The sequence below is a fragment of the Cucurbita moschata genome, unplaced genomic scaffold (genome assembly GCF_002738365.1).
Source record: "Cucurbita moschata cultivar Rifu unplaced genomic scaffold, Cmos_1.0 Cmo_Scf00025, whole genome shotgun sequence".
NCBI classification, from domain to species: Eukaryota; Viridiplantae; Streptophyta; class Magnoliopsida; order Cucurbitales; family Cucurbitaceae; genus Cucurbita; species Cucurbita moschata.
Window position 1 is genome coordinate 875,813 of NW_019268541.1, and position 20,875 is coordinate 896,687.

Consider the following 20,875-nt stretch of genomic DNA (forward strand, 5'->3'; position numbering starts at 1 on the left):
ATGACGCATTTCACAAAACCATATATTATCTTCAAAAACCATATTTGACGAGGATGGTATGAAGACTGTTACAGCTAAAAAAATAAATAGATATGTAAATAAGTATACAAAGAAATAAACAAATAAAAAAATTACATTTTAAAAATAAATAAACAAAAATAATAATAATAAATAAATAAACAATTCTTATTTCTCTCCACTAATGACAGTAGACCACATGTACTGGAAGAGAGATCACAAAGAAAGAGTTTCTTAAGGTATATATTAAATCTCTTTTTTTTTATACCAATTGTTGCAATTATTTAGATGGTTAATAATTTTATATGAATTATAGTAAAAGAATAAACAAATTAATGGATTAAATTAAAACCAAGAAAAAAATGGAAAAGAGGGAAGACTGAATATAATTATAAAAAAAATAAAGAAACACACAAATAAGAGAAAATAGAATATCCTGAAAATATTAGAGGGTATTAAATGTTCTGTGTGGAACATTAATATCATGAATAGAAGTTCAAACTTGAAACGTTATGGGCTCGCATAGGTTGACTTGGATTTCAATGGACTTTCATTAAGGAAAACGTCGGGACATCAGCCTAAGCTAATCAGGTAAGTGGCCTTACTATCGGCATGATTATATTTGATAGTGACACGTGGCTTGTAGTTCTGCACGTATCATATATATTGATATGTATGAATTGTCTTTGATATGCTTCTTATATGTTATAATATGTGAATTGTATGATAATAATTATGGTACGATGTGTTTAATGATATGTTTGAGATAGGATACGAGAATGATGCACAAAATGAAATGTAACGATAGGAGTAAGATAGGGTAACGATTCGAGGTTTTGAAAATAAAATAAGACAAATAATTAAATGTTATCATGTAATCTTCACAAAAAGGGATTGGGTGCGAGACATTTATTGCCTAATGGAAACATTCCTATTTCTCTAATAAGTTTTCTTATCCTAAAATCCCTTATTGGAAAATGTCTTGAGATTATTTTCCCTTGAAAACAATTTTTCTCTCCAAACTTTTCTCTCGGAACATTAGGGTTACTATTTAAAAAAAATGATTCAAGTGGAAGTAAGATATAGACGTTGGGATCGCCGCGCTTGTGTCGAAGACGCTGCGTGACCGGCGGAAAGAAGAAGTTGCGTCGGGGGTCGTCGGTGACGGAAAGGCATTAGAATAGGTGAAGGTGTCGCGCATCGTTGGAATCGGAGCAGGACAACCGCATCATTGACGACGCAATGACGAGTTAGGGTTTCGCGTGGTTGCGGGTTAGGAAGACGACAAAGCGGGACAGGTAACCCGCCTCACGCTCAACCTCCAATTCGGCCAAACAGTAACGAGCTGTGTTTCCATCGGCAGCCCAACTCCACAGGCGCACGTCCAAAGAACCTGGCGGCTTCACACGCGTACTCACGGCTTAGCTCGGCTTATCGGATCAGTATCACTATAATATACGATTTCAAGGTTTTCGACTCTTCCGAAGTCATTTCTGCCCTTAGTTTTACCATCTGAGGTCATTATAGTTCATAACACAAATTGTGTTGGGAGTTTATTTTGATAAATAGCATCAGATTTAGTTAGGGTATGTTATGAAAGGTTACTAAGTTTTTATGTGGTTATTATAGGACGTATTTAACCGTTGGAATTAGCTTGCTGTGAGTGACTTCGACTAAAGCCATCGAGGTAAGTGACCTTACTGTTGGAGTTGACTTACTACGTGTTGTATGATGGTGCATGCCTTGTGGCCCCTGCATGCACCATATTTATTGTGATGACTATATGATGTATGGATTATGTGACTGTTTACGCTATGAAAAGCTATGAATTATGTTGACTGTTGATTGTTTACACTATGAAAAGTTATGGGTGATGTTGACTGTTGATTGTTTTTGCTATGAAAAGATGGTTAATCTGCTAGTATTATATGTCATGAAAAATGTTGATCGATGCCATGGATACACGTAGTATTATCGAGTCATGTCATAAGATGGTTATGCAACTGGAATGTAAGAAACGTATATGCAATGTTAGCAATGCTTATGTAATGTCACGTTAGATATGTTAAGGGATCTCATGCATTTATGTATGTCACTTGGGATAATTCCCTGTTATGTTACGAAGAAATGAATTGCGATATTTATATATATCACTTGCATCGGGATAATTCCCCTTTATGTTACGATAGAATGAATTACGATATTTAGGTTCGCTATGATATCATGCGGGCCATTTTTTGTTCTGTGGTGTCTGGCGACGTGTAACACGTTGTGTCCAACCAAGCCAAGCCCAAAGAAATGTATACGAGGCCACCTGGTGGGTCCATGTACGCGTACATGGGCCATGTGTGAAGTAGTACCATACATCCAACCCTACCATTTAATCCATTCATTTGTTTATTCTTTTACTATAATTCATATAAGATTATTGACAGCTTAAATAATTGCAACAATTCACGGATCTAAAATATCATTGGCTGTGATTTCGTAAAGATGAAATTGGTATAAAAAAAAAAGAGAAATATTTAATATATACCTTAAGAAATTGACGAGATCACTCTTTACTCTTTGCCATTACAGTAAATGGAGTCTAGACTTTTCTCAATTCATCTCTCTTCTAGTAAATGTGAGTCTAGACTTTTCTTAAATCTGCCATTCCAGTAAATGAGAGAGATTAGTGGAGAGGAGGGGAGAATATATATATTTTTTTTAAGACATAATTCTTTTTTTTTAGTGGAGATGATATATGGCTTTGGTCAATGCGTCATGTTTTAGATTGACTATAATAATAACGGGTTTTGTCACCTTACCTCTGAGAAGTAGTTAATGTGACTATATCCCTAATTTAGATTTCAAATTTTGGGTATGAATAGTTATAAATTAATGATATTATATCATAAATAATAATTACACAACTTTTTGAATATGTTTTTAAATTTACTATAAACACATCTAAAATTATTAAATATAACTTCATTTGTATTAAAATTATTATCTTTTAGCTTCATTTTGTGGGTTACTAAAGAGTGGAACATAACATACAAACTCATCATAATGGAGCATATAATAACGTTAATATTATGTTAATTTAAATTATAAAGTAAAGTTGTAACTTTACTGATATGAATCAATAGCTCCATCAATCTCTACATATAATAAGAGAAGGGATAAATCTTCCAAGATGGTGAATATTTACCATTCTACCACTGAAGACATGCCACTATTAGGGGTATTTAAGACTTTTTACCCTATTAGTAATTACTATAGACTTTTCATTTCTTTGAGCATAATGCTTGAACGGCCAAGGATGCCAATGAACTGGTAGCATCGCTAATTTCAAACGACTCCCCAGTTACATCAATTGAACAATTTTCCTTACCAATGCAAGCTTTTTCCACCAGAAGAAGGGTATTTACCACGTTCCATAACCCGTGTTTAAACGACCCGCACTTTCCTTCGGGATTTCCGTAGCTAGCAAATTGTATTTCAGATATAATACGTCCTCCTTGACAAGATAACTCTAAGGTACTCCCTTCGTTAGCATGTCCACATATAGTTTGAATAGTGATGGTTTGAACCGAGATCTGTTTAGGATTTCCGCCAATTTCTTCAAATAAAATTAAGGTATTTGTGTCACCCGATAGAAACGATCTGGGAATGTGATACCATCGTTGGGAAGGATTCCCACAATTTCCAACACATTTGTTAGACTCATATGCACCTCTGTAGTCGCAAGTTTCACTACAATTATCGTTGCCAGCAATGAAAGAAGGCCAAAATCGACCTATGCTTTGTCCATTTACCCAAGCATGACCTTTTCCCATTCCTTGCAGATCCAACACTACTGGGTCAACTCCGGATGGGATTTTAAAGTTTGTTTTGAACCATGCCATTCGCCTTCTAATAGATTTGTGTTCAAATGGCCTCCATTTTACTTTCGAAGAGAACGTCGGGTTGTAAAATTGCTTCATTTCTCCATTTAACCCAACCTTGTAAGACCATGAATTTGACGACAAGTTGGTTGTGACATTCCCACTTCCAATTAGATAAACAGGACCTCCATCAATTCCAGTTGGCACCATGTCATAAAATGCATCGTAATTTTTTAGTCCAACTGTGGCACTCAAAAGGGTTATCGTGTTGGTTCCAGATTTTAACGAGATGGGTTTCTCAAGTACAAAACTCTGACCGTTGTTCGCCCATTCCGACCCAATATGCCTTCTATTTACAAAAGCATGAAGCACATGACCTTTTGTATTCACTTGAAGAGTTACATCACGAGGGGAAGACGTTTGATCGATGTCAACATTTGTCATGTACCACAAGTAGTCACTAACATCAACAGTAAATCCTTTTTGTTCCAAAAGCTGGTTTGCTTTAAATGTACCAGTTCCTAGTAGAGTATCTCTCATGTGCTCACGAGCCCAAGTCCAAGAGAGTTGTGCATTTTCCTTCTCATTTTGCTCCTTCACAAATACAGATGTTTGAGTGTTAACCTTTGCAGTGTTGTAAACCTCCTTGTTGCAACCATCAAGAATGGTCACAGACCAAGCCGGTACAAAATATGTTCCATCTGCCTCCAAATCTATGGTAGCATCATTGCTAGCATCTGTGTTGCTCAAAAAGCAAAACCTACCCCCTGTTGTTGGGTTGGAGAATGTTGTTAAGGTCACAGAGCTACTAATGTTTCGATCCGAGCGAGTGCTGCTAGTCAGAATCTTCTCTCCAAGTTTGATTGATGCGTGAAGTTGTCTGAGATGTCCCCATTTAGGTTGATTCAAGTTTCCATATTCATCGAGGGGGGCGTCGTAATCATAAGACGTAGTGATGAATGGACCTCCCGATGTTCTTCCAAAGTTGGTACCTCCATGATACATATAATAATTGTTAAGCACCCCACCAAATTGAAAAAATTTAGCCACAGAAAATGCTACATCTTCTGCCGTTCTATGAGGGTCCTTCTCGCCCCATTTCTTGAACCATCCCACCCAATTTTCAGTGAACATTTTTGGGCTCTTCGGGTTATTAGGAGTGAAGTTATCACAATAGAATCCATTGCATGTATTAATCATAGGTTGTGGGGCATCGCTTTGTTGGCACATGATCCATGGAACACCAATATTGAGAGACTCAGCCATTTGAGCGCACCAATTGATATATGTTTTTCCTGCATCTCCATACGGTGTCATCACGTTTCCATACTCATTCTCAATTTGAGCTATAATTATTGGCCCTCCTTGAGTTGCAAAAAGGTTGGCTTGTTTACACATATTCACTATCTTTGTCGTGAAAGTTTGCATTTCATTCTTATAAACTTTATTGTCTGTTCGAAATTCAATTCCCGGCATATTGTGCAACCATACTGGAAAACCTCCATAGTTCCACTCAGCACATACGTAAGGACCAATTCTCATTAGAACATAAAGTCCCGCATCATGAATAAGTTGGAAGAATTTGATAAAATCTAGATTTCCAGAGAAATCATATTTTTGTCGTTGAGGCTCGTGACGATCCCAAAAAATGTATGTCTCGATTGCATCAAGTCCACCATCTTTAGCTTTTTTAATAAGATCAGGCCACATTGCATCGGTACTACGTGGATAATGGATTGAACCTGAGAAGATAATGCGTCGTTTGCCATTGATAATGATGGCATTTGAATCATAGGTAACACTATTTCCCGTACAAAAAGATAAACAAGATAAAATTACAACTAGCCAAAGAACAAGCGATCCAAGATTAAACATCTTTACGCTGTTTATTCGGTTGTGTTAATGGAAGTGTTTATATAGGGAAATATGGTGATAAGATGAGAGTTCTTTTAGAGCCTATATTTGCTCTCAAGTTGTCGAGGGATTCTAAAAATAGAAAAAAAAGACAATTAATTTCTAAAAATAGGAAAAAAAAAAAGACAATTAATTTTCTAAAAATAGAAAGAAAAAAAAGGTCGAAACTTTGTCTATGGCTATTGGCCTTATCCTTAAATAGCTTATTATCCAATTAAAAAATATTAAATGCAATTAACAAAAATTTAATACAGAAGTGATAGTTAAAATGATAATTAAAAATGAGTACCAACTAATTTATCGACTGGTTCTAAAAAATAATTAATAATTACAGTTATATAAAATATTTTTGTATCTTAAATCAAAATTTTTTAATATTTTCAGTGTTAGAACATTTTCAATGATATTATTAATTAATCTTATAAATATGAAGATTTTAATTAATAGATGGATTAAAGAGAAAATATAGTATAAATTAAGGTAAAATACGGTAATAAACCAAAGGCTAAAGCATGGCATTTGCGTTTCGTGGATGACGATGGCAGAGGCTCAATCTTCAGGTTCCCGCTATTGGACTTCAATATTGGCATTCTTCCGCGAAGAGAACGCAGAGCCAGATCGCGGCGTGCGACGTTGAGTTGAAGATGGCTATCAAGAGATTAGGTAGAATTTGGATGAAATCGGGGAAAGATGCGGCGTCGCGTCCTTCTCGGGATGATCCGTCCTTCGACGATTTCTGTCCCATTGACAGCCAAGGTAATCGATCCTCTCCGGAGTACTTTCGCTGGCGTTTTTTAATTTCTTATTCGGCGTTTGATTTACAGTGCAAGAGGAGATGGTTCGTTCGTTCGAAAGGGCAAATGATCAACAGAGTCTTCTATGGAGGGTATCGTATGATTCAGCGGATTTTATTTAATTTTATTTTGTTCTTAAGTGGAGGATTAGGGATTCTCATGTCGATTGTTCTTCTCTGTGGATCGACTGTTCGTCAGACTGTGTTTGCGGCATTTCTTTTTTGCTTTGTGGCTTTTCTTCTTTACTCAATCGTTCAGCAGGTTTCTTCTCCATTTGAACTGGTATGCTAATATTGCTGAGATTTATCGATTTGTCCTGCGATGTATGCCGTTTTGTTGAATTCAATTGTTTTCATGAATTTAAACTTCGTTGAAGAATTTCATTCCAATTTAATTATTTTGGTTCTAAATGCTGCTAGTCACGGGCTCATTGAGTTTATGCTCTTGGCTCCATCCTTTTATGCTTATTTTTCCCCTTATGCAGCGTTATCATGTTTACTTCATGGAGGATGTTGAATCATGGATGATTATAGCTGCAGGTTTTTCTTACAAATCTATTCATTACTTTCATTTCATGGATATTGTGCTCTTTGAATTTTGTCGGGCTTCCCATCAAGATTTTTAAGAGGAAGCGCCCTGTTAGGGAGAGATTTCGATGCCCTTGTAAAAAATGTTTCGTTCTCTTATCCAACCAACGTGGGATCTCACAATCTACTCCCTTTGGAGTCCAGCGTCCCTCATTAACACACCACCTAGTGTCTGACTCCGATACCATTTATAACAATTCAAGCCCACCGCAAAGATCATAGAAGAGAATTTTATTTTTGATGATATATATGCTTTCACGCCATGGGATCTTGCTAATGTCAACTGTCGAAATTCTACAGATTGGGTTGCTATTTTAGCGTGTTCATTTTCTATCATTGGGATTGTAAGCAAGTCAAGTTACCAACGGCGGTGGCTTTGGTGCTCATTCTTTGTCAGCATCCTACTCTCAGTTTTCTGGTTATATTTCATGATGAGGTATGGTAAGAAATTTCATAATCTTTTTATCAAAGTTTTGCTACCAAATGAAAGATTTTAGGATATGACTTTTGACTCCGCAATTAAAATCTCTCTATTTTCTTCGTTTGTTGTTGGATGCTAAATGCTCTGTTTTGACTGTTATGCCCATTTTCATATAGCAGCAGTACAATGTGGAGATTTCATGTTTAGTTCATATATGCATGCAAGTACATGTTGCTAAAATATTCAATAACAGAAATTAGATTACAAATTTAGTTTTTGAAATTTGAGATTTTGGTCCTTAACTTTAACGTTTAAGGACCTTTTAAACCTCAACGTTTCAGTTCTACACAAAGCTTTTAACTAAAGATGAGAATGAGTTTCAAGGATCTATTGGGGACTTTCTAAAGTCGAGAGACCAAACAAATACAACCTTGATGCTTATGAACTAAACTTATAATTTAATCTATTTATCTAGAGGGCTGATATGTTTCTATATATTACTTCATTCTTTGATTGATTGCCCTTACAAGGATGAATTTACAGTTTGGAACGTATGTTGTATTTTGATTATGCAGATTGCCTAGGTTTCGATGGGAGGTTATCTGGCGTCCCTTTGGTCCTCTCAGGTAGTTTCTGGAAATGATAATATGATTATCTCACCTTGAATATCAACTTTGGAGTTCATATGCTTCAGTTTAATGCAGTGGGGCTGGAATCTGTTTGTATGTTGATCATCTGCTGGCCGAATCGTCCGAGGAAATAAGAAAACTTAGAGGTTATATGTATTCTTATAAAGCTACCTGAAAATTGCATGAACCTCGTATAATTCATGCATTTCCTTCCCTGAAGAAACTATATCTGGAGTTCATTTTTTGACCCGAACAAGCTCGAGTTTTATAATGATTTACTATCAAGGTTCATCCTTAAAAGAGAAGCAAGTTCAATAGTGAAAGGTAAAATTGATACTACAACGATAACCATTGCAAGCACAACTATAAATTATAAAAAGAAAAGAAAAAAAAAAGCCGATTCCGCTAGGATTCGAAGTAAAATAAAGAAATGTACCGAAGGATGGGACAATGAAGAACTCAAGTCTTTTACCAAAAATGTTGCCAAAAGTTGGAAATAACTGATAAAGAGGCAAATGGGTATGTGAAATCAATCTTCTTCATCGATGACCTTAGTGCCCAATCCTTTCAAACCTTCTGCTGGGATTTCTGCAACGGTAACAAGCGAATACAGTTCTTCCTTTGCATCTTCATCGTCGTTCCTCTTGCGTGCAATACGAACTCTAATCCTCCTTGGAACACTTCGAATTCCTCTGCTCCAGATATGCTTGTTCAGTTTCACGTCCACCCTGACGTCCTTCGTTCCCATTGCTTTCTCTGCAAACTTCCTTATCTCCTTGATGGCCTTAGGAGCCTTCTTCTTGAAGGTGCTGTCATTTAAAGTTTCAGCAAACATGAGAACTATGCAGTTGCTACAGTAGCAATATTGTAGACGAATTCGGGATTCAAATTGGACGCGAAAGGGGAAAATGATTGGAATTAGACTATAGACTACTGATACAATGAAGGGGGAAACAAAAAACATACAAACACAAAATACTAGACTATAAATTACATATGAAAAGTTGCGTAGAGACACAGAAGAAACAGCACATAAACCATCCACCAGACCACTAGTCCAATATTTCACACTACATAACAAACTACCCATATTTCATCTTCTTAGTAGTTCAATTGACCTTCTGCCTTATAAACTTGCATAAAAATTCTCCAAAATCTTGCTTTCATTACTCTTGTTAATCTCGTCTACATCTTCAATACCCAAAACAGGCATTATACTACCATTGCATTCTACATTTCTTAGATCAGCTGATGCGTGTTCTTAATGAAATTCCACGATGAAATTTATCCTTTATCCCCTAACTCTTATCTTATACAAGCTTCACAATCAACATAGTCTTGATATATGTATACAAATAAACCACGTTAACTTACCACGCCAAGTAATCTTACAATTTAATTCACGAGAAACAAAAAAAAAAAGGTCTCATAACGAAGAAATTAGTTTCAAAGCATAAGAAATTGAAAATCGCTAGCCATAGATATTGGACGAACATCAAACAGTAGCTTAATAAATTAATTGAGCGGGAGATGACATCAATTAATATCGATGAATGAGATAAACTACTCAATCAAACGGAATGGAAACCAGAAGGAAAAATAATGAAGAGTTTGTACCAGCCATGTAAACGCTTGTGTAGATTGATGGTGTACTCTCTTGAGACCACCTCTTCCTTCCTCCCCTTCGTTTTCTCAACCATATCTGCAGTCGGCTTCTTCGATTACACCTGATATCAAACAATGTCAGATGAAATCAATTTCAATCCGTTAGAGAAAAGAAATCGAAACTTCAGACAATCTAGAGATGGCAGATCGAGAGAGACCTTGCGAGGGTTGAAGCGATGCAGCAGGCGAGAAGTGAAGATGAAAGGGTACAATAAAAATGGTACTAAAAACCCTAATTTCAGCGTCGTACCAATTTATCAACGTGTTATCCACCATTGGGCTTGGTAGTGGTTGCGGCCCAGGTGTTCTTTTAAGCCCAAACTCCATAATAATTTAGGCTATTTTCTTTTTAAAAAATACGTTTTTTAATTTTTATCTAAATTTAAAAAACTAAAATAGAAATATTTAGATTTAAAACCTTAAATTTTGATACAATTAATTAAAATAAAAATCATATATATATATATATATTTTTTTTTTTTTTAAATAATAATAATAACCTTGCATTAGTTTCTTAGTGGGCTGAGTATTGGGCTTACACGAAGCCCATTTGAAATGAAGCCCATTTGAAACGAAGCCCATTTGAAAGCCTGCGTAAGGACCAATTTTCAGGAACATTTGGATAAGACAAATCAGCAGCGGCCGCGCCGTTTGCCGGTTGATTTTCGAGTTCATTCGAACTTCCATTTCTTTTCAATTTTCAGGAACCTTTGATCTTCAAACTTTCATCGTTGCTGGTTCTGAATCCGTCCATTGCTTCCATACAACGAAATGATTGTCTTGCAGTTATCCGACGGTATTCTCACGCCGCCTCATCTTCCGATCAGAACAATCGACGCTAAAATTTCCCGCCGAGCCAACCATGTCCTTCATCCATCATCGGTCTGTAAAGTTCATCACCGGAATTCTTTTCCTAGGCTTGAGCTGCGCCAATACGTGACTAGATCTAGCCGCGACCAAAAATCGGAAACTCAGAATATCCCGTCCAGTGAAATCGAAGTGGTGGATGAAGAAGGCGAAGATTATGATGCAGACGATGGATTTTTTAGTGCGAGTGGGTTTAGAGGAAGAGAAGGGGAAAAGGACTACGATCGAGACCCTGAGTTCGCTGAAATTATCGGAACTAGTGTTGATGATCCAGAGAAATTTCGGTCCAAAGTAAAGCTTTCTTATCTCTTCCTTGTAGTCGCCTTTTCTATGTTATTTGAACATATTGCATTCATTTGAACTATTAAGTGGACATTTTCGACTTGAACTTCTCGTTGCTGCTTAATGGCAATCATTTCTCTTTGAGTCATTCGTTTATGTGCTAGGGTTCGTATAGGAGTGCAAATATGATGATCTAAGATGAAATATGTAGATGAACACGCGTCAGTATTCATTAGAAGCGTTTTCGTTTTTAGCTTTCTGTGTTTAAATTGTAGATGGAAGAGAGGCTGAGGAAGAAAAGGAACAAGATATTGCAGCCAAAAACGGGATCAGCCGTTCCAGTAAAAGTTACATTCAACAAGTAAGCTAAATTCTACGACGTGTAGTCCATGGATGAATGCATGTGATTGTGCCTGAGGCAGTGAAACAGAGAACCCTAGTGATGAACTATCTATTCTATAACTTATGAGAACTTTTGGTTGAATGTTTTTTATGGTACCATGATTCGATTTCATATATATTATCTCCTTTAGTCTTGAATTGGACATGATTTGTCGATGTTTCTTCCAGATTCGATTTCTCGAACTCGTATATATGGTTTGAATTCTACAACACTCCATTGGCCAAAGATATCACCTTAATTTGTGATGTAAGTTCTTGATTCTTTTATGTTAGCTTTTGCCTAAAAGAACTTGAGTGAGTTAGATTTATTATTTTTGTTCATAGACCATTAGGTCATGGCACATCATTGGACGTCTTGGTGGATGCAATTCCATGAATATGCAGGTAAACTTCAATATCTCACCCAACATTTATGTTCTTTAGCTATGCCCTGTCCAAGTTGTTAAAGGGTTTGCATGATTTTACTTGGAAATGAATCACATTAGTCATCGTTGCTCATTTAAGTTCATCTCCTCAGCTTTCTCAATCTCCATTGGATAAACGGCCAAGTTATGACGCTATTCAGGGAGCCAATGTTACTCCAACCACATTTTATAACATTGGGGATTTTGAGGTTCAGGACAACTTGGCTCGCATATGGTAATAGCTCTTAGTCTAATTTCCTTGATGACGACGTCGAGATCTACTGTTCATATTAACATGACACAGGTGTGTTCATATAATCTTTCTCATTGATCTACTTAATTTTATGCACAGGGTTGATATCGGGACGAGCGAACCGTTGATTCTAGATATTTTGATAAATGCATTAACCCAGATTAGTTCTGAGTAAGTTCCTACTACACTTCATTCTAATGTTTTCTTTCCCAAATTTAGTTTCCAAATATAAACACTTTTGCTCTTCCTATTATCTGCTGCCTGTGAAGTGTGCAATAGCATCACTGGATTTTCACCCTCTTACACAAATCAGTTGTTTTTGGGTTTGGGTTTTGCATTTCTTCTTCTTCTCATATGAGCTCTTTATGGGTATTGGTTTACTAATTGCTGATATACTTTTATGGCCCTCCAAAATGTTGACAAATCAGCTACGTTGGAATCAAACAATTGGTATTTGGTGGATCAGAGTTTGAGAATTGGAAAGAGAATTTGACATCAGAAGATGCAGGTTACAGCACTCACAAAATATAGTTTATACTTCCCAACCATCTTAAGAATGCCTCCATTGCTTCTCTACCAATATGGGAAGAACGAACCCTACCAAGTTTTTCAGCTGCAAGGATGGGAATGCTTCACTTCATTGTCCGCCAGTATGTAGGAGATTAGTAATGAAAGAGAAGAAGTCACACAAAATTTGTCTATTGGCTCATCATTTGTTCCAGCAATTTGTTTACCCAATTTTCTCGATGACTTGCCTACAAATGTCATGTTCTATTAGTGATTTCTTGAATTTGAGTTCATATCATCTCTATGATTTATATATATATGATGATTTGATAGGAAACAAGAGACTCTAATAAGATCGAATGGTAGAGATTTTTATTCTATTCTTATTTTACTTTTTGGGAGACGTAACAATAAACCAAATGATGATAACCCAAATGAGTCTTCATCTCTAAATGCTCATGAGTCTTGTCTAAATGATGATGAAGACTAACAAGTCCTGTGCTACAAAAATTCAATAAATTTGTTCAGTATGTCGGATTAAATTTAACAGTGAATACGTTCGAAGATGAAAATAAGAGAGGGTATGAACTCAATAGGAAGCAAAGTCTGCAGGAGATTATAAAGAAAGCAGCAACAGCATCGTTGTTATCCATCCAAGTTACCCTGGATACATGAATTATTACGAAGTAAACTCATTCCTCTCACCAAATACTAACTTTCCAGAACAATGTTGCAGAAAAACAACAAAATTTCATGCAGAATTCATGTCATTCGAATGGTACAAACCACAATGTCGCAGGAAATCAAACTTACGGATGATCTAAGTGGCATGTTTTCCCAAAGGAAAACAACCTCAGACATAGTATCCGGTGACAGTAAAACCCCTTCCCACAATTTCACCAGCACAAAACCATGCAAAGCACTCCAGACCAAATAGAGCAGCAATACCAGCATCTTCCACCTTCATCTCTTGTCTGTTCTTCCATAATTGTTTTACGTAATCAAGTTCCTTATGGAACGATTCGTATCGGCCTGGAATACTGTATCAATAAGATGCATGTCGAAAAGAATGTCAAATGATATTCTTTTCGCCTCATGTTCCACACAAAGAACTCTAAATGTTATCCTATGCATAAAGTAAATCTAGGAACAATGCTACATGTAATTACAAATCTTGGAAGACATGGATTTTGTAGTTTAGAGCCAGCACTGCCGTCAATTTACTTATTTTTTTTTCTCTAAAACAGTTGACACAAACTCATAATGATCGCAGCACCATGGTACCACACAACATTTATACTCATAAAAAGTAAATTAAATTAAATGGTTAAAAAAGGACTCAACAAGCCAGAAACTACATTGATGAAAGGCTGTAGAGGAGGCTTATATTCACCTAGTCACATGGGATAGAAGAATGATATCATATATTGTGAAGAAAAACGTAAGATTGAAAAACAAGTAGAAAAACATGTATTGACAAAATGAAACTAGAAAACACAAATGACTAAGCACAATATTTCACCAACAGACCAAGAAAAACTTGGGCCTGCATTATTATAGGAAGAATGGGTACTCTTTCCTAATTGCAAAAAGATGCAAAACGATAACGTCAGACAATACACCAAGATAAAGAGAGTGTAGAAACTATGACCTGGCAAGACGAGTGTAAAATAATTGCTTAGAAAGCTGGTTGCATTTCTCCACTGTAGGTGGCTCCTGAATAAATTGCTTGTTTTGTTCCAATAATTGCTTGTAGTAGGAACACCCATGCTTTAACACAAATTGTGATGCTTGAGTGGCCTTGGACTGTAACTGAGTCAACTTGGATGCCATTAGTTTGAAGTCTAATGCCCTGAAAAGCAGCATACAAAATATATGAGATGTTGTAACAACTGAGGAAGTTAAGAACATGAAAATGATGCTTAAAGAAAAATCATATTAACTATATCAGGATATTACTTTATAAATTTACAAATTTTTTAATCCCCAACAAAACTCATCAAGCCCTCAAAAAATCCATACTCTGAAACTAATACTATCATTTGACATTTAGCATCATAACATTTTGTCTTGAGCCTATGACCACATGGCCACCATGTCCTTCCCAGGTTTTGGTCTCTAGAAAATCAAACGTCAAAACTAAAGATTCTCTACTACATGACTAACCACAAACATCAACTTAGATGAGTTATCATGAATCTTTTAGACAGTGTCTCCTGCTTGAAGTACTAAGAAGCTTTGACACCTTAGTTTCAACATCACCAAAGTGGGAAGTTAACTAGCAAGAAATGGTCCTGAATTACTGACAAAATATGCTGGGAAGGAGTGCAAATTTGACTTCGGATATACATCAAAGATCAATAAGTAGTAGCTTAAACACAGTGTTAGCAAAGATTTGAGAACTCTCTATCTGTCTCTCTCTCAACTTACAAAACATACAAGATGCAGAAAAAAGCTCAACTTCTATCATACTTTATAAAATTTCCAGTAAAACTGATGTACAAGAACAGATCAAATTTACAGTTGAAGGTAAGGTAAGAATAGGACTTGAGCCCAAACTAATCATTACTCGGACAAGAATAGAAGCGCCTCTACTCATTCTTTCACTTCATATATATAGAAGAGAGTGTGAGAGCCGCGTAAAATTACTGCACTTGACTATACTTCCTGATGACGCCTACAATAGAACCGGAATCCTCGCAACACAGACGCCATATTCCGGCGTGATGTGCCAACTCCGTCGCGGCATTAAACAATCCAAATCGCCACAAATTATTAAGAATTTTCAACATAGAAACAAAAACCTAGTATTCGATGCAATCTTATAAAAAAAGCACCCTACGACGGTTCCGTAATTACTGAACCCTGAAAATCGAGACAACGAAGCCACGATTCAAAATTCAACATGTCAATTCAAACATTTAACAATTACAAAATCGAAAGAGTACATCAGCAAACAAGGAATTGAGATCTGATGAAAAAAAATAGTAAAAAACAAGAAATCAATGTTCTTAAAAAGAAATCAACACTCTAGTGAAATCACAAAACCAACAAATACAAACTAGAAAGAAAACGGAGAAGGGGACTGCCAGAACTTTACCTTTGAATAAGTGATTGGGAAATGCAAAATCAAAAACGAAGAAGAAATCTAAATAGGCGACGGGATTGAGTGGAATTGTTCGCCGATTCTTCTTCTAGCTCTAGATTGTACTATGCCGCGGCGAGCTATGTGTGAGTTCGTGAATGAGAAAATAGAAAAATGATATCAGAACGCCAGGGGCCGTTTCGAGATTTCCTCCTTTCTCATCGACCTTTTCATGTTCAAAATTCGACAAATAAATAAATCTATCTATATATATATATATATATATAAGTATATTGGTAAAAATATTTAGAAATTATTACAGAAAATTATATATATATATATATATATTTAACCCTTGTCCAAGGATATAAATATTTAAAATAGGATTAATTTAAAGATGTTTAAAAAAAAATAGTTTTAAGGTGATTTACTATTATGAACCAATTACTTTCTATTAATAGCTAATGCAAAATGGTGTCCTAAAAAAAGCATACGCGATATTGGGCTGGGCATTACTGAACCTGACGTTCGTACATTAGTTGGGCTGGGCTTTACTGTACCTGACGTCCGTACATTGAATGGGCTGGGCTTTACTGGGCCTGACGTTCGTACATTAGTTGGGCCTAACCCAGCTAATGATCCGGTGAATTTGCATTTGTTGGGCTCTGTCTGAAATTTGCGTGCCCAATTGTTGGATCTAGGGTTAAGAGGAATGCCTGTAATACTTAAAATTTGACTAAACAATATGATTTTTGGGAAAATTATTAAACATATATTTAATAGAATTTATTATTTATACTGTGATGAAATACCCACGACTTAGATTCTACCAATATTTTCTAACCTCCCAATGGATAGAAATATTAAAAGAAAAATTAACAAATACAAATAAATTGTGCTAAATCATAATAATAAATAAAAATCTATTAGGAAACCAAACATACAAATTCAATTATTGCTAAAATGTGTAAATTCTTGTGAAATCAGGTTTTGGAATCAAATATGCCAAAACATATATATAAACACACACATTGACAGGAATGGTAACATTTCGGTCTCAACCTCATTATTGGGCCGGCGTAGCCCTATAAACTCGGTCTAATCCCCAAGTTCAACAAGCTTGAGGCTATGTATGGACTTGAATTCGGTCGACCTAATCTTTAATAGTCAAGTATATGATCCTACCTTGGGCTTGGCTAATTGGATCAAAGTTTGAGTCAAACTTGAATGCGTCTGCTGGATTAGCTCATTGAATATCAATTATGTACTCGCACAATAATATATTCATTGGTCTAGCTCAACAAGCAAATCTCACATGACCGAGGTCCGTCCATGGAAACATTTGATCCTTAAAATTGGGAGAAATCTCAAAATTTAACAAGTAAATAAGTCGAACTATGCTCAAATTGTTAACGTCCTCCCTCGTGCCTAGGAATACTTGTGGTTTTCGTGCCATCCCATTGGCTCATTTAATGAGAAGCATGAGCATGTTGACATTAATTTCGAAGCATTGGGAAGTGAGCCTGAAGTAATATAATATACAAAACAGCAAAAGAAAAAAAAAGAAGAGTGAGTTTCCGAGGAGCTACATACAAAATAGAAACTTGCAATTCAATTCCCAAGGTCTTGGAACAGCTACCCCTCAGGCCTCATGGAGCGTGTGAGGCCGAAGCATGGGGAGGACTACCAAACAGTTGTCAATCTTATATAAAAAACATGGCTCACAAACTCACCCTACTCAGCTGCTTTCACACTCATTCTAATGTGTTAAATAATCCCACTGCTTTCCAACTCATCCTGACCTATGCAAATTACATGTCACTATTTAAAATTTTGGGTCCTTCACGTTAAAAAGGATAATTTTCAATTCTTATTGAAGACTCGGCACATAAAATAAAATTAAGCTGACTATTGATCTAGTATGGCATCAACTAACTGCCGATGATTATTGGAAGGGGGTTCCAGATTGACTAATTTAAGGAATGATCATAAGTTTATAAGTGAATAATACATCTCCATGGGTACAAGGCTCTTTGAAGAAACTCAAAGCAGCAAAACCATGAGAACTTGTATTTAAAGTAGACAATATCATACTATTTTGGACACTCGTGATTCTTAACAGTAACAACATATAGAGTTTTGTGTTTTGGAGTATAGATCTTTTTTGTGGATGTTGAAAAATCTAATGAAAAATATAATAAGTTCGAAGATCTATCTAGCTTGATGTTAAAATCCACCTCTTCATAAATATTCCACGAATTGAGGGATAAATATTCAACTATTTCAGCATAAACCAATTCCACCAAGGTAAAAATCATAACGAAACCTCCTAACAAAAAATCAGAGTAGTTTGAATTGAATTGAAGAGAGAAGGAAATGTTCTAACCAGATGTTTGTTGTCACTTCTGAGTAAGTGTGTTGGGCAGTAAGATTTGAGCATGTGAGCTGGATATTTCCCCCCAGCTTTACACCATTACAGCAGCCAGAGAAGATAGTGCCAAGTTGCCACTTTAATATATGAGAATGGGACATAGCAGAAGAAACCCAATTGGCATATCGTGCATGGAAATTGCCAAAACTCTGCAAAAAATTACAAACAGAATAATGATTAATGAAATGTGAAGGAAAAGGACACTAACATGCTTCTCCTCTCTACTTATATATATATATATATATATATATATATATATATATATATATATATATATATATATATATATATTCACTCATGTTATTGCATGCAGTCTACACAAGAATATCCTTTCATTTTCTTTTTTGTGAAGAAAGAAAAGCAGAGCAGACAATCAATCAATCATGTAGTTGGTTGGAGTTACGAGACCCTTCTCTGATACACAAAAACAAAAACAAAAAACAAAACCCCATTTTCATGAGTCCCAATGCACGAGCTCATAGTCTCTGTTGGCAAACGCCAAGCCAGCCTGGCTGGTTTGGCTGGAAAACAAAATGGGATACAAAATCAAATCATATACAATATAATCTACCATTATTGGCTTAAAGGCTTGACTCATCCCCCTTTCGGTTTGCCTGTTGTGGTGTGGAGCTTCTTGGATCACACAATTGTTTAATTTGATTATTAAGCATCACAGTCATAATTTAGGAGTCCTAATCATTGATACACTTCATCACAAACAATACATTTCTTTTTCTTTTTTTTCTCAAATGGAAAGAAGTTCTCTAGTTGTCAGACAAACAACAAATTTCATGAAATAAATATTCCATTTTAATATCTTCGAATTGTATAGGTTTTTTTAACAAATGGGTGTTTATAAGTTCCTTCACAGCTCTGTAACAGGTAAGAATAAATATTAAAGGGAAAAAAAACAAGAAAATAGAAGCTGACTGAAAACGAAAGATGACAAAACGGAGGTGGAGGTAAAAAGTAATCTGAAAATCAACTAAATTCTAAATTGACTCTGTTTTTTCCAAACTAAGAATTGGTTTAAATGACTTTCCAATGTTCTTTTACATGTTTTTCATTCACAAACATTTGGTTACAGTCTAGTAAATAAAACTCCCAATGAAGAAGGAAATATTTTTCATTCATAACCATATGTCTTGCTAGTGATTGCATGGATTTTTGGCTAAAAAATAATATGAACCAGCTCAATCATACACCTGATTAATAAATTGAAGAGACAAGATCAATATAATAGAACAAAATTTGAATTTTTTAAAAAAATGACAACGTTCAAAACTCAGTAAAATATTAGATAAAAGCATTTGTTCCACAGAGTAACACCAAAACGCAAGGACCTGGCAGATGTTTGCTAAAATTATATAACAAAAGATGACAATGGGGAGAAACCCAATGCAGGCAATGCCCAGAAAACAATGAATAAAAATGGGAAATAGAATAAGAAAACATAATGGGCACAGAATCAAAAGGACGGTGATGAACCAAACAGCTAAGTAAGCAAGGAATTGGGCAAGCAGCATTGAAGTAGGGGATGGAGGAGGGACGTGACAGATGAAACAAAGCATATCAAAATAAAATAAAAGAGAATAAGATATTATTAATGGTCAAAATGGTATGCCAAATGGCGGTGGATCGCAACGTAGTGCCTCACAGACATTTCTTCAAACAGGTTGTAGGCAGAAACGAAGGATGAGATTATAAATGCTTAGAGAGGAAAGAGGCCCCAGAAGAAAATGGATATCTTACCAACAATTCATTGAAGATGGAGATTGAAGAAAATGGGAAAGTTTTATTTAGATTTGGAAGTGTAAAAGGACAAAGATTGCGGTGTTTCTTTTCTGCGAAAACCCCATGGACTTGTCTTGGCTCTGGGGATCCTCTGTTTGGTTTATGAAAACGTGTTCGTACAAAACACTCCGCTCGCTTAACACGTACGCAGTGGGGACTTATGGCCGTTGAACGCTATTAATATAATCCCTACCGCCACCACCCCTTTTTTTTTTTCCTTTTTTTTTTAATTTCTTAGCCTCTAAAATTAATTTCTAATCATTTTCTGATGAAAGTCCCACGTCTTCTCATCTAGAGAATAATCATAGATTTATAATTGAGAAATACTAACTCCATTAGTACGAGACTTTTTGAAACCCCAAAGCAAAGTCATAACCACTTTATGCTCAATTATGTGTAAAAAAAAAAAACATCGAAAATACAAAAGCATTATATATATATATATATTAACATTTACTTAATATATTTATAAGATATTGTAGGGGATTAAACATAATTCAATATTTAATTTTTCTTTTTTATTTTTTAAATAATATTATTAAAAATTAGATTAAATCAAATCTTGTTAGGTTCAAATTTGAATCTAAGATTTCATTTTATTTCTAATAATCCAATTAGAAAACAAAATCACATGTAGGTATTTTTGTTTTTTTTTTTTAATTATTTAATTTATATAAAATGAATATAACAAAATCAATGTAGAATATGTGAAATATTCCATAATGATAATGATAATAAAACCAAATAAAAAATAAATAAATGAAGAACAAAAAGAACCAAATGGGAGAAAGGAAGGAACTTTGCTGTTGATTAGGGAAACATTAGAAGCTAGATTTTCAATTCTTAATTTCAGGTTGCTGCCAATCTCCACAACATTAGAAGTTGTCATTTTTTTACTTGTTCCAAATATGAGCTGTTTTTTTTTTTTTTTTTTTTTTTTTTTTAAACTA

General features: G+C 35.3%; 6 protein-coding genes across 8 annotated transcripts; 2 read left to right on the top strand and 4 right to left on the bottom strand.

Moving 5' to 3' along the window:
• Nucleotides 1-3,115: 3,115 nt before the first annotated feature.
• Nucleotides 3,116-5,768, bottom strand: LOC111461523 (beta-galactosidase 7-like). The gene has a single exon (XM_023105067.1). The coding sequence runs from the start codon at nt 5,763-5,765 to the stop codon at nt 3,291-3,293; it is 2,475 nt and encodes an 824-aa protein (XP_022960835.1). The 5' UTR covers nt 5,766-5,768; the 3' UTR covers nt 3,116-3,290.
• A 526-nt stretch (nt 5,769-6,294) lies between these two features.
• Nucleotides 6,295-8,513, top strand: LOC111461536. 3 transcript variants are annotated; one of them, XM_023105086.1, is made up of 7 exons: nt 6,296-6,560; nt 6,629-6,690; nt 6,797-6,880; nt 7,083-7,137; nt 7,486-7,621; nt 8,182-8,232; nt 8,311-8,513. In XM_023105086.1, exons 1-7 carry the CDS (start codon nt 6,449-6,451, stop codon nt 8,408-8,410), a joined length of 600 nt encoding a protein of 199 aa, XP_022960854.1. In that variant the 5' UTR covers nt 6,296-6,448; the 3' UTR covers nt 8,411-8,513. The 3 variants fall into 3 exon arrangements, with proteins under 3 accessions (XP_022960855.1, XP_022960854.1, XP_022960853.1); XM_023105087.1 differs by lacking the exon at nt 6,797-6,880 and having other exon boundaries at nt 6,295-6,560; XM_023105085.1 differs by having other exon boundaries at nt 6,311-6,560; nt 6,629-6,880.
• A 16-nt stretch (nt 8,514-8,529) lies between these two features.
• LOC111461538 (60S ribosomal protein L31) lies at nt 8,530-10,148 on the bottom strand. Its single transcript, XM_023105089.1, has 3 exons — nt 10,059-10,148; nt 9,853-9,962; nt 8,530-9,044 (listed from the first exon to the last, which is right to left on the bottom strand). Exons 2-3 carry the CDS (start codon nt 9,933-9,935, stop codon nt 8,765-8,767), a joined length of 363 nt encoding a protein of 120 aa, XP_022960857.1. The 5' UTR covers nt 9,936-9,962; nt 10,059-10,148; the 3' UTR covers nt 8,530-8,764.
• A 375-nt stretch (nt 10,149-10,523) lies between these two features.
• LOC111461533 lies at nt 10,524-13,010 on the top strand. The gene is made up of 7 exons (XM_023105081.1): nt 10,524-11,058; nt 11,325-11,410; nt 11,620-11,698; nt 11,776-11,835; nt 11,969-12,090; nt 12,208-12,279; nt 12,537-13,010. Exons 1-7 carry the CDS (start codon nt 10,672-10,674, stop codon nt 12,637-12,639), a joined length of 909 nt encoding a protein of 302 aa, XP_022960849.1. The 5' UTR covers nt 10,524-10,671; the 3' UTR covers nt 12,640-13,010.
• Nucleotides 13,011-13,199: 189 nt separating this feature from the next.
• Nucleotides 13,200-15,913, bottom strand: LOC111461537. Its single transcript, XM_023105088.1, has 3 exons — nt 15,716-15,913; nt 14,267-14,467; nt 13,200-13,655 (listed from the first exon to the last, which is right to left on the bottom strand). Exons 2-3 carry the CDS (start codon nt 14,446-14,448, stop codon nt 13,469-13,471), a joined length of 369 nt encoding a protein of 122 aa, XP_022960856.1. The 5' UTR covers nt 14,449-14,467; nt 15,716-15,913; the 3' UTR covers nt 13,200-13,468.
• An 856-nt stretch (nt 15,914-16,769) lies between these two features.
• On the bottom strand, nt 16,770-20,298 carry LOC111461334. Its single transcript, XM_023104832.1, has 4 exons — nt 20,257-20,298; nt 19,884-20,099; nt 18,087-18,280; nt 16,770-17,223 (listed from the first exon to the last, which is right to left on the bottom strand). Exons 1-4 carry the CDS (start codon nt 20,296-20,298, stop codon nt 17,166-17,168), a joined length of 510 nt encoding a protein of 169 aa, XP_022960600.1. The 3' UTR covers nt 16,770-17,165.
• Between the last annotated feature and the right edge of the window lie 577 nt (nt 20,299-20,875).

Excerpts from the sequence above, each read along its gene's own strand:
- LOC111461523 (XM_023105067.1), bottom strand. The coding sequence starts at position 5,765 with ATGTTTAATCTTGGATCGCTTGTTCTTTGGCTAGTTGTAATTTTATCT.
- LOC111461537 (XM_023105088.1), bottom strand. The coding sequence starts at position 14,448 with ATGGCATCCAAGTTGACTCAGTTACAGTCCAAGGCCACTCAAGCATCA. Across the intron at positions 13,656-14,266 it reads TTTTACACTCGTCTTGCCAG|TATTCCAGGCCGATACGAAT; the intron begins GTCATAGTTTCT and ends TTATTGATACAG.
- LOC111461334 (XM_023104832.1), bottom strand. The coding sequence starts at position 20,298 with ATGACTTTGCTTTGGGGTTTCAAAAAGTCTCGTACTAATGGA. Across the intron at positions 20,100-20,256 it reads AAAAGTCTCGTACTAATGGA|CGTTCAACGGCCATAAGTCC; the intron begins GTTAGTATTTCT and ends TTATATTAATAG. Across the intron at positions 17,224-18,086 it reads GAAGTGACAACAAACATCTG|GCTCACTTCCCAATGCTTCG; the intron begins GTTAGAACATTT and ends ATATTACTTCAG.
- LOC111461538 (XM_023105089.1), bottom strand. The coding sequence starts at position 9,935 with ATGGTTGAGAAAACGAAGGGGAGGAAGGAAGAGGTGGTCTCAAGAGAG. Across the intron at positions 9,045-9,852 it reads CACAAGCGTTTACATGGCTG|CACCTTCAAGAAGAAGGCTC; the intron begins GTACAAACTCTT and ends TTTAAATGACAG.
- LOC111461536 (XM_023105085.1), top strand. The coding sequence starts at position 6,495 with ATGCGGCGTCGCGTCCTTCTCGGGATGATCCGTCCTTCGACGATTTCT. Across the intron at positions 6,561-6,628 it reads CTGTCCCATTGACAGCCAAG|TGCAAGAGGAGATGGTTCGT; the intron begins GTAATCGATCCT and ends TTTGATTTACAG. Across the intron at positions 6,881-7,082 it reads TTTCTTCTCCATTTGAACTG|CGTTATCATGTTTACTTCAT; the intron begins GTATGCTAATAT and ends CCCCTTATGCAG.
- LOC111461533 (XM_023105081.1), top strand. The coding sequence starts at position 10,672 with ATGATTGTCTTGCAGTTATCCGACGGTATTCTCACGCCGCCTCATCTT. Across the intron at positions 11,059-11,324 it reads CAGAGAAATTTCGGTCCAAA|ATGGAAGAGAGGCTGAGGAA; the intron begins GTAAAGCTTTCT and ends TTTAAATTGTAG. Across the intron at positions 11,836-11,968 it reads GCAATTCCATGAATATGCAG|CTTTCTCAATCTCCATTGGA; the intron begins GTAAACTTCAAT and ends TCATCTCCTCAG.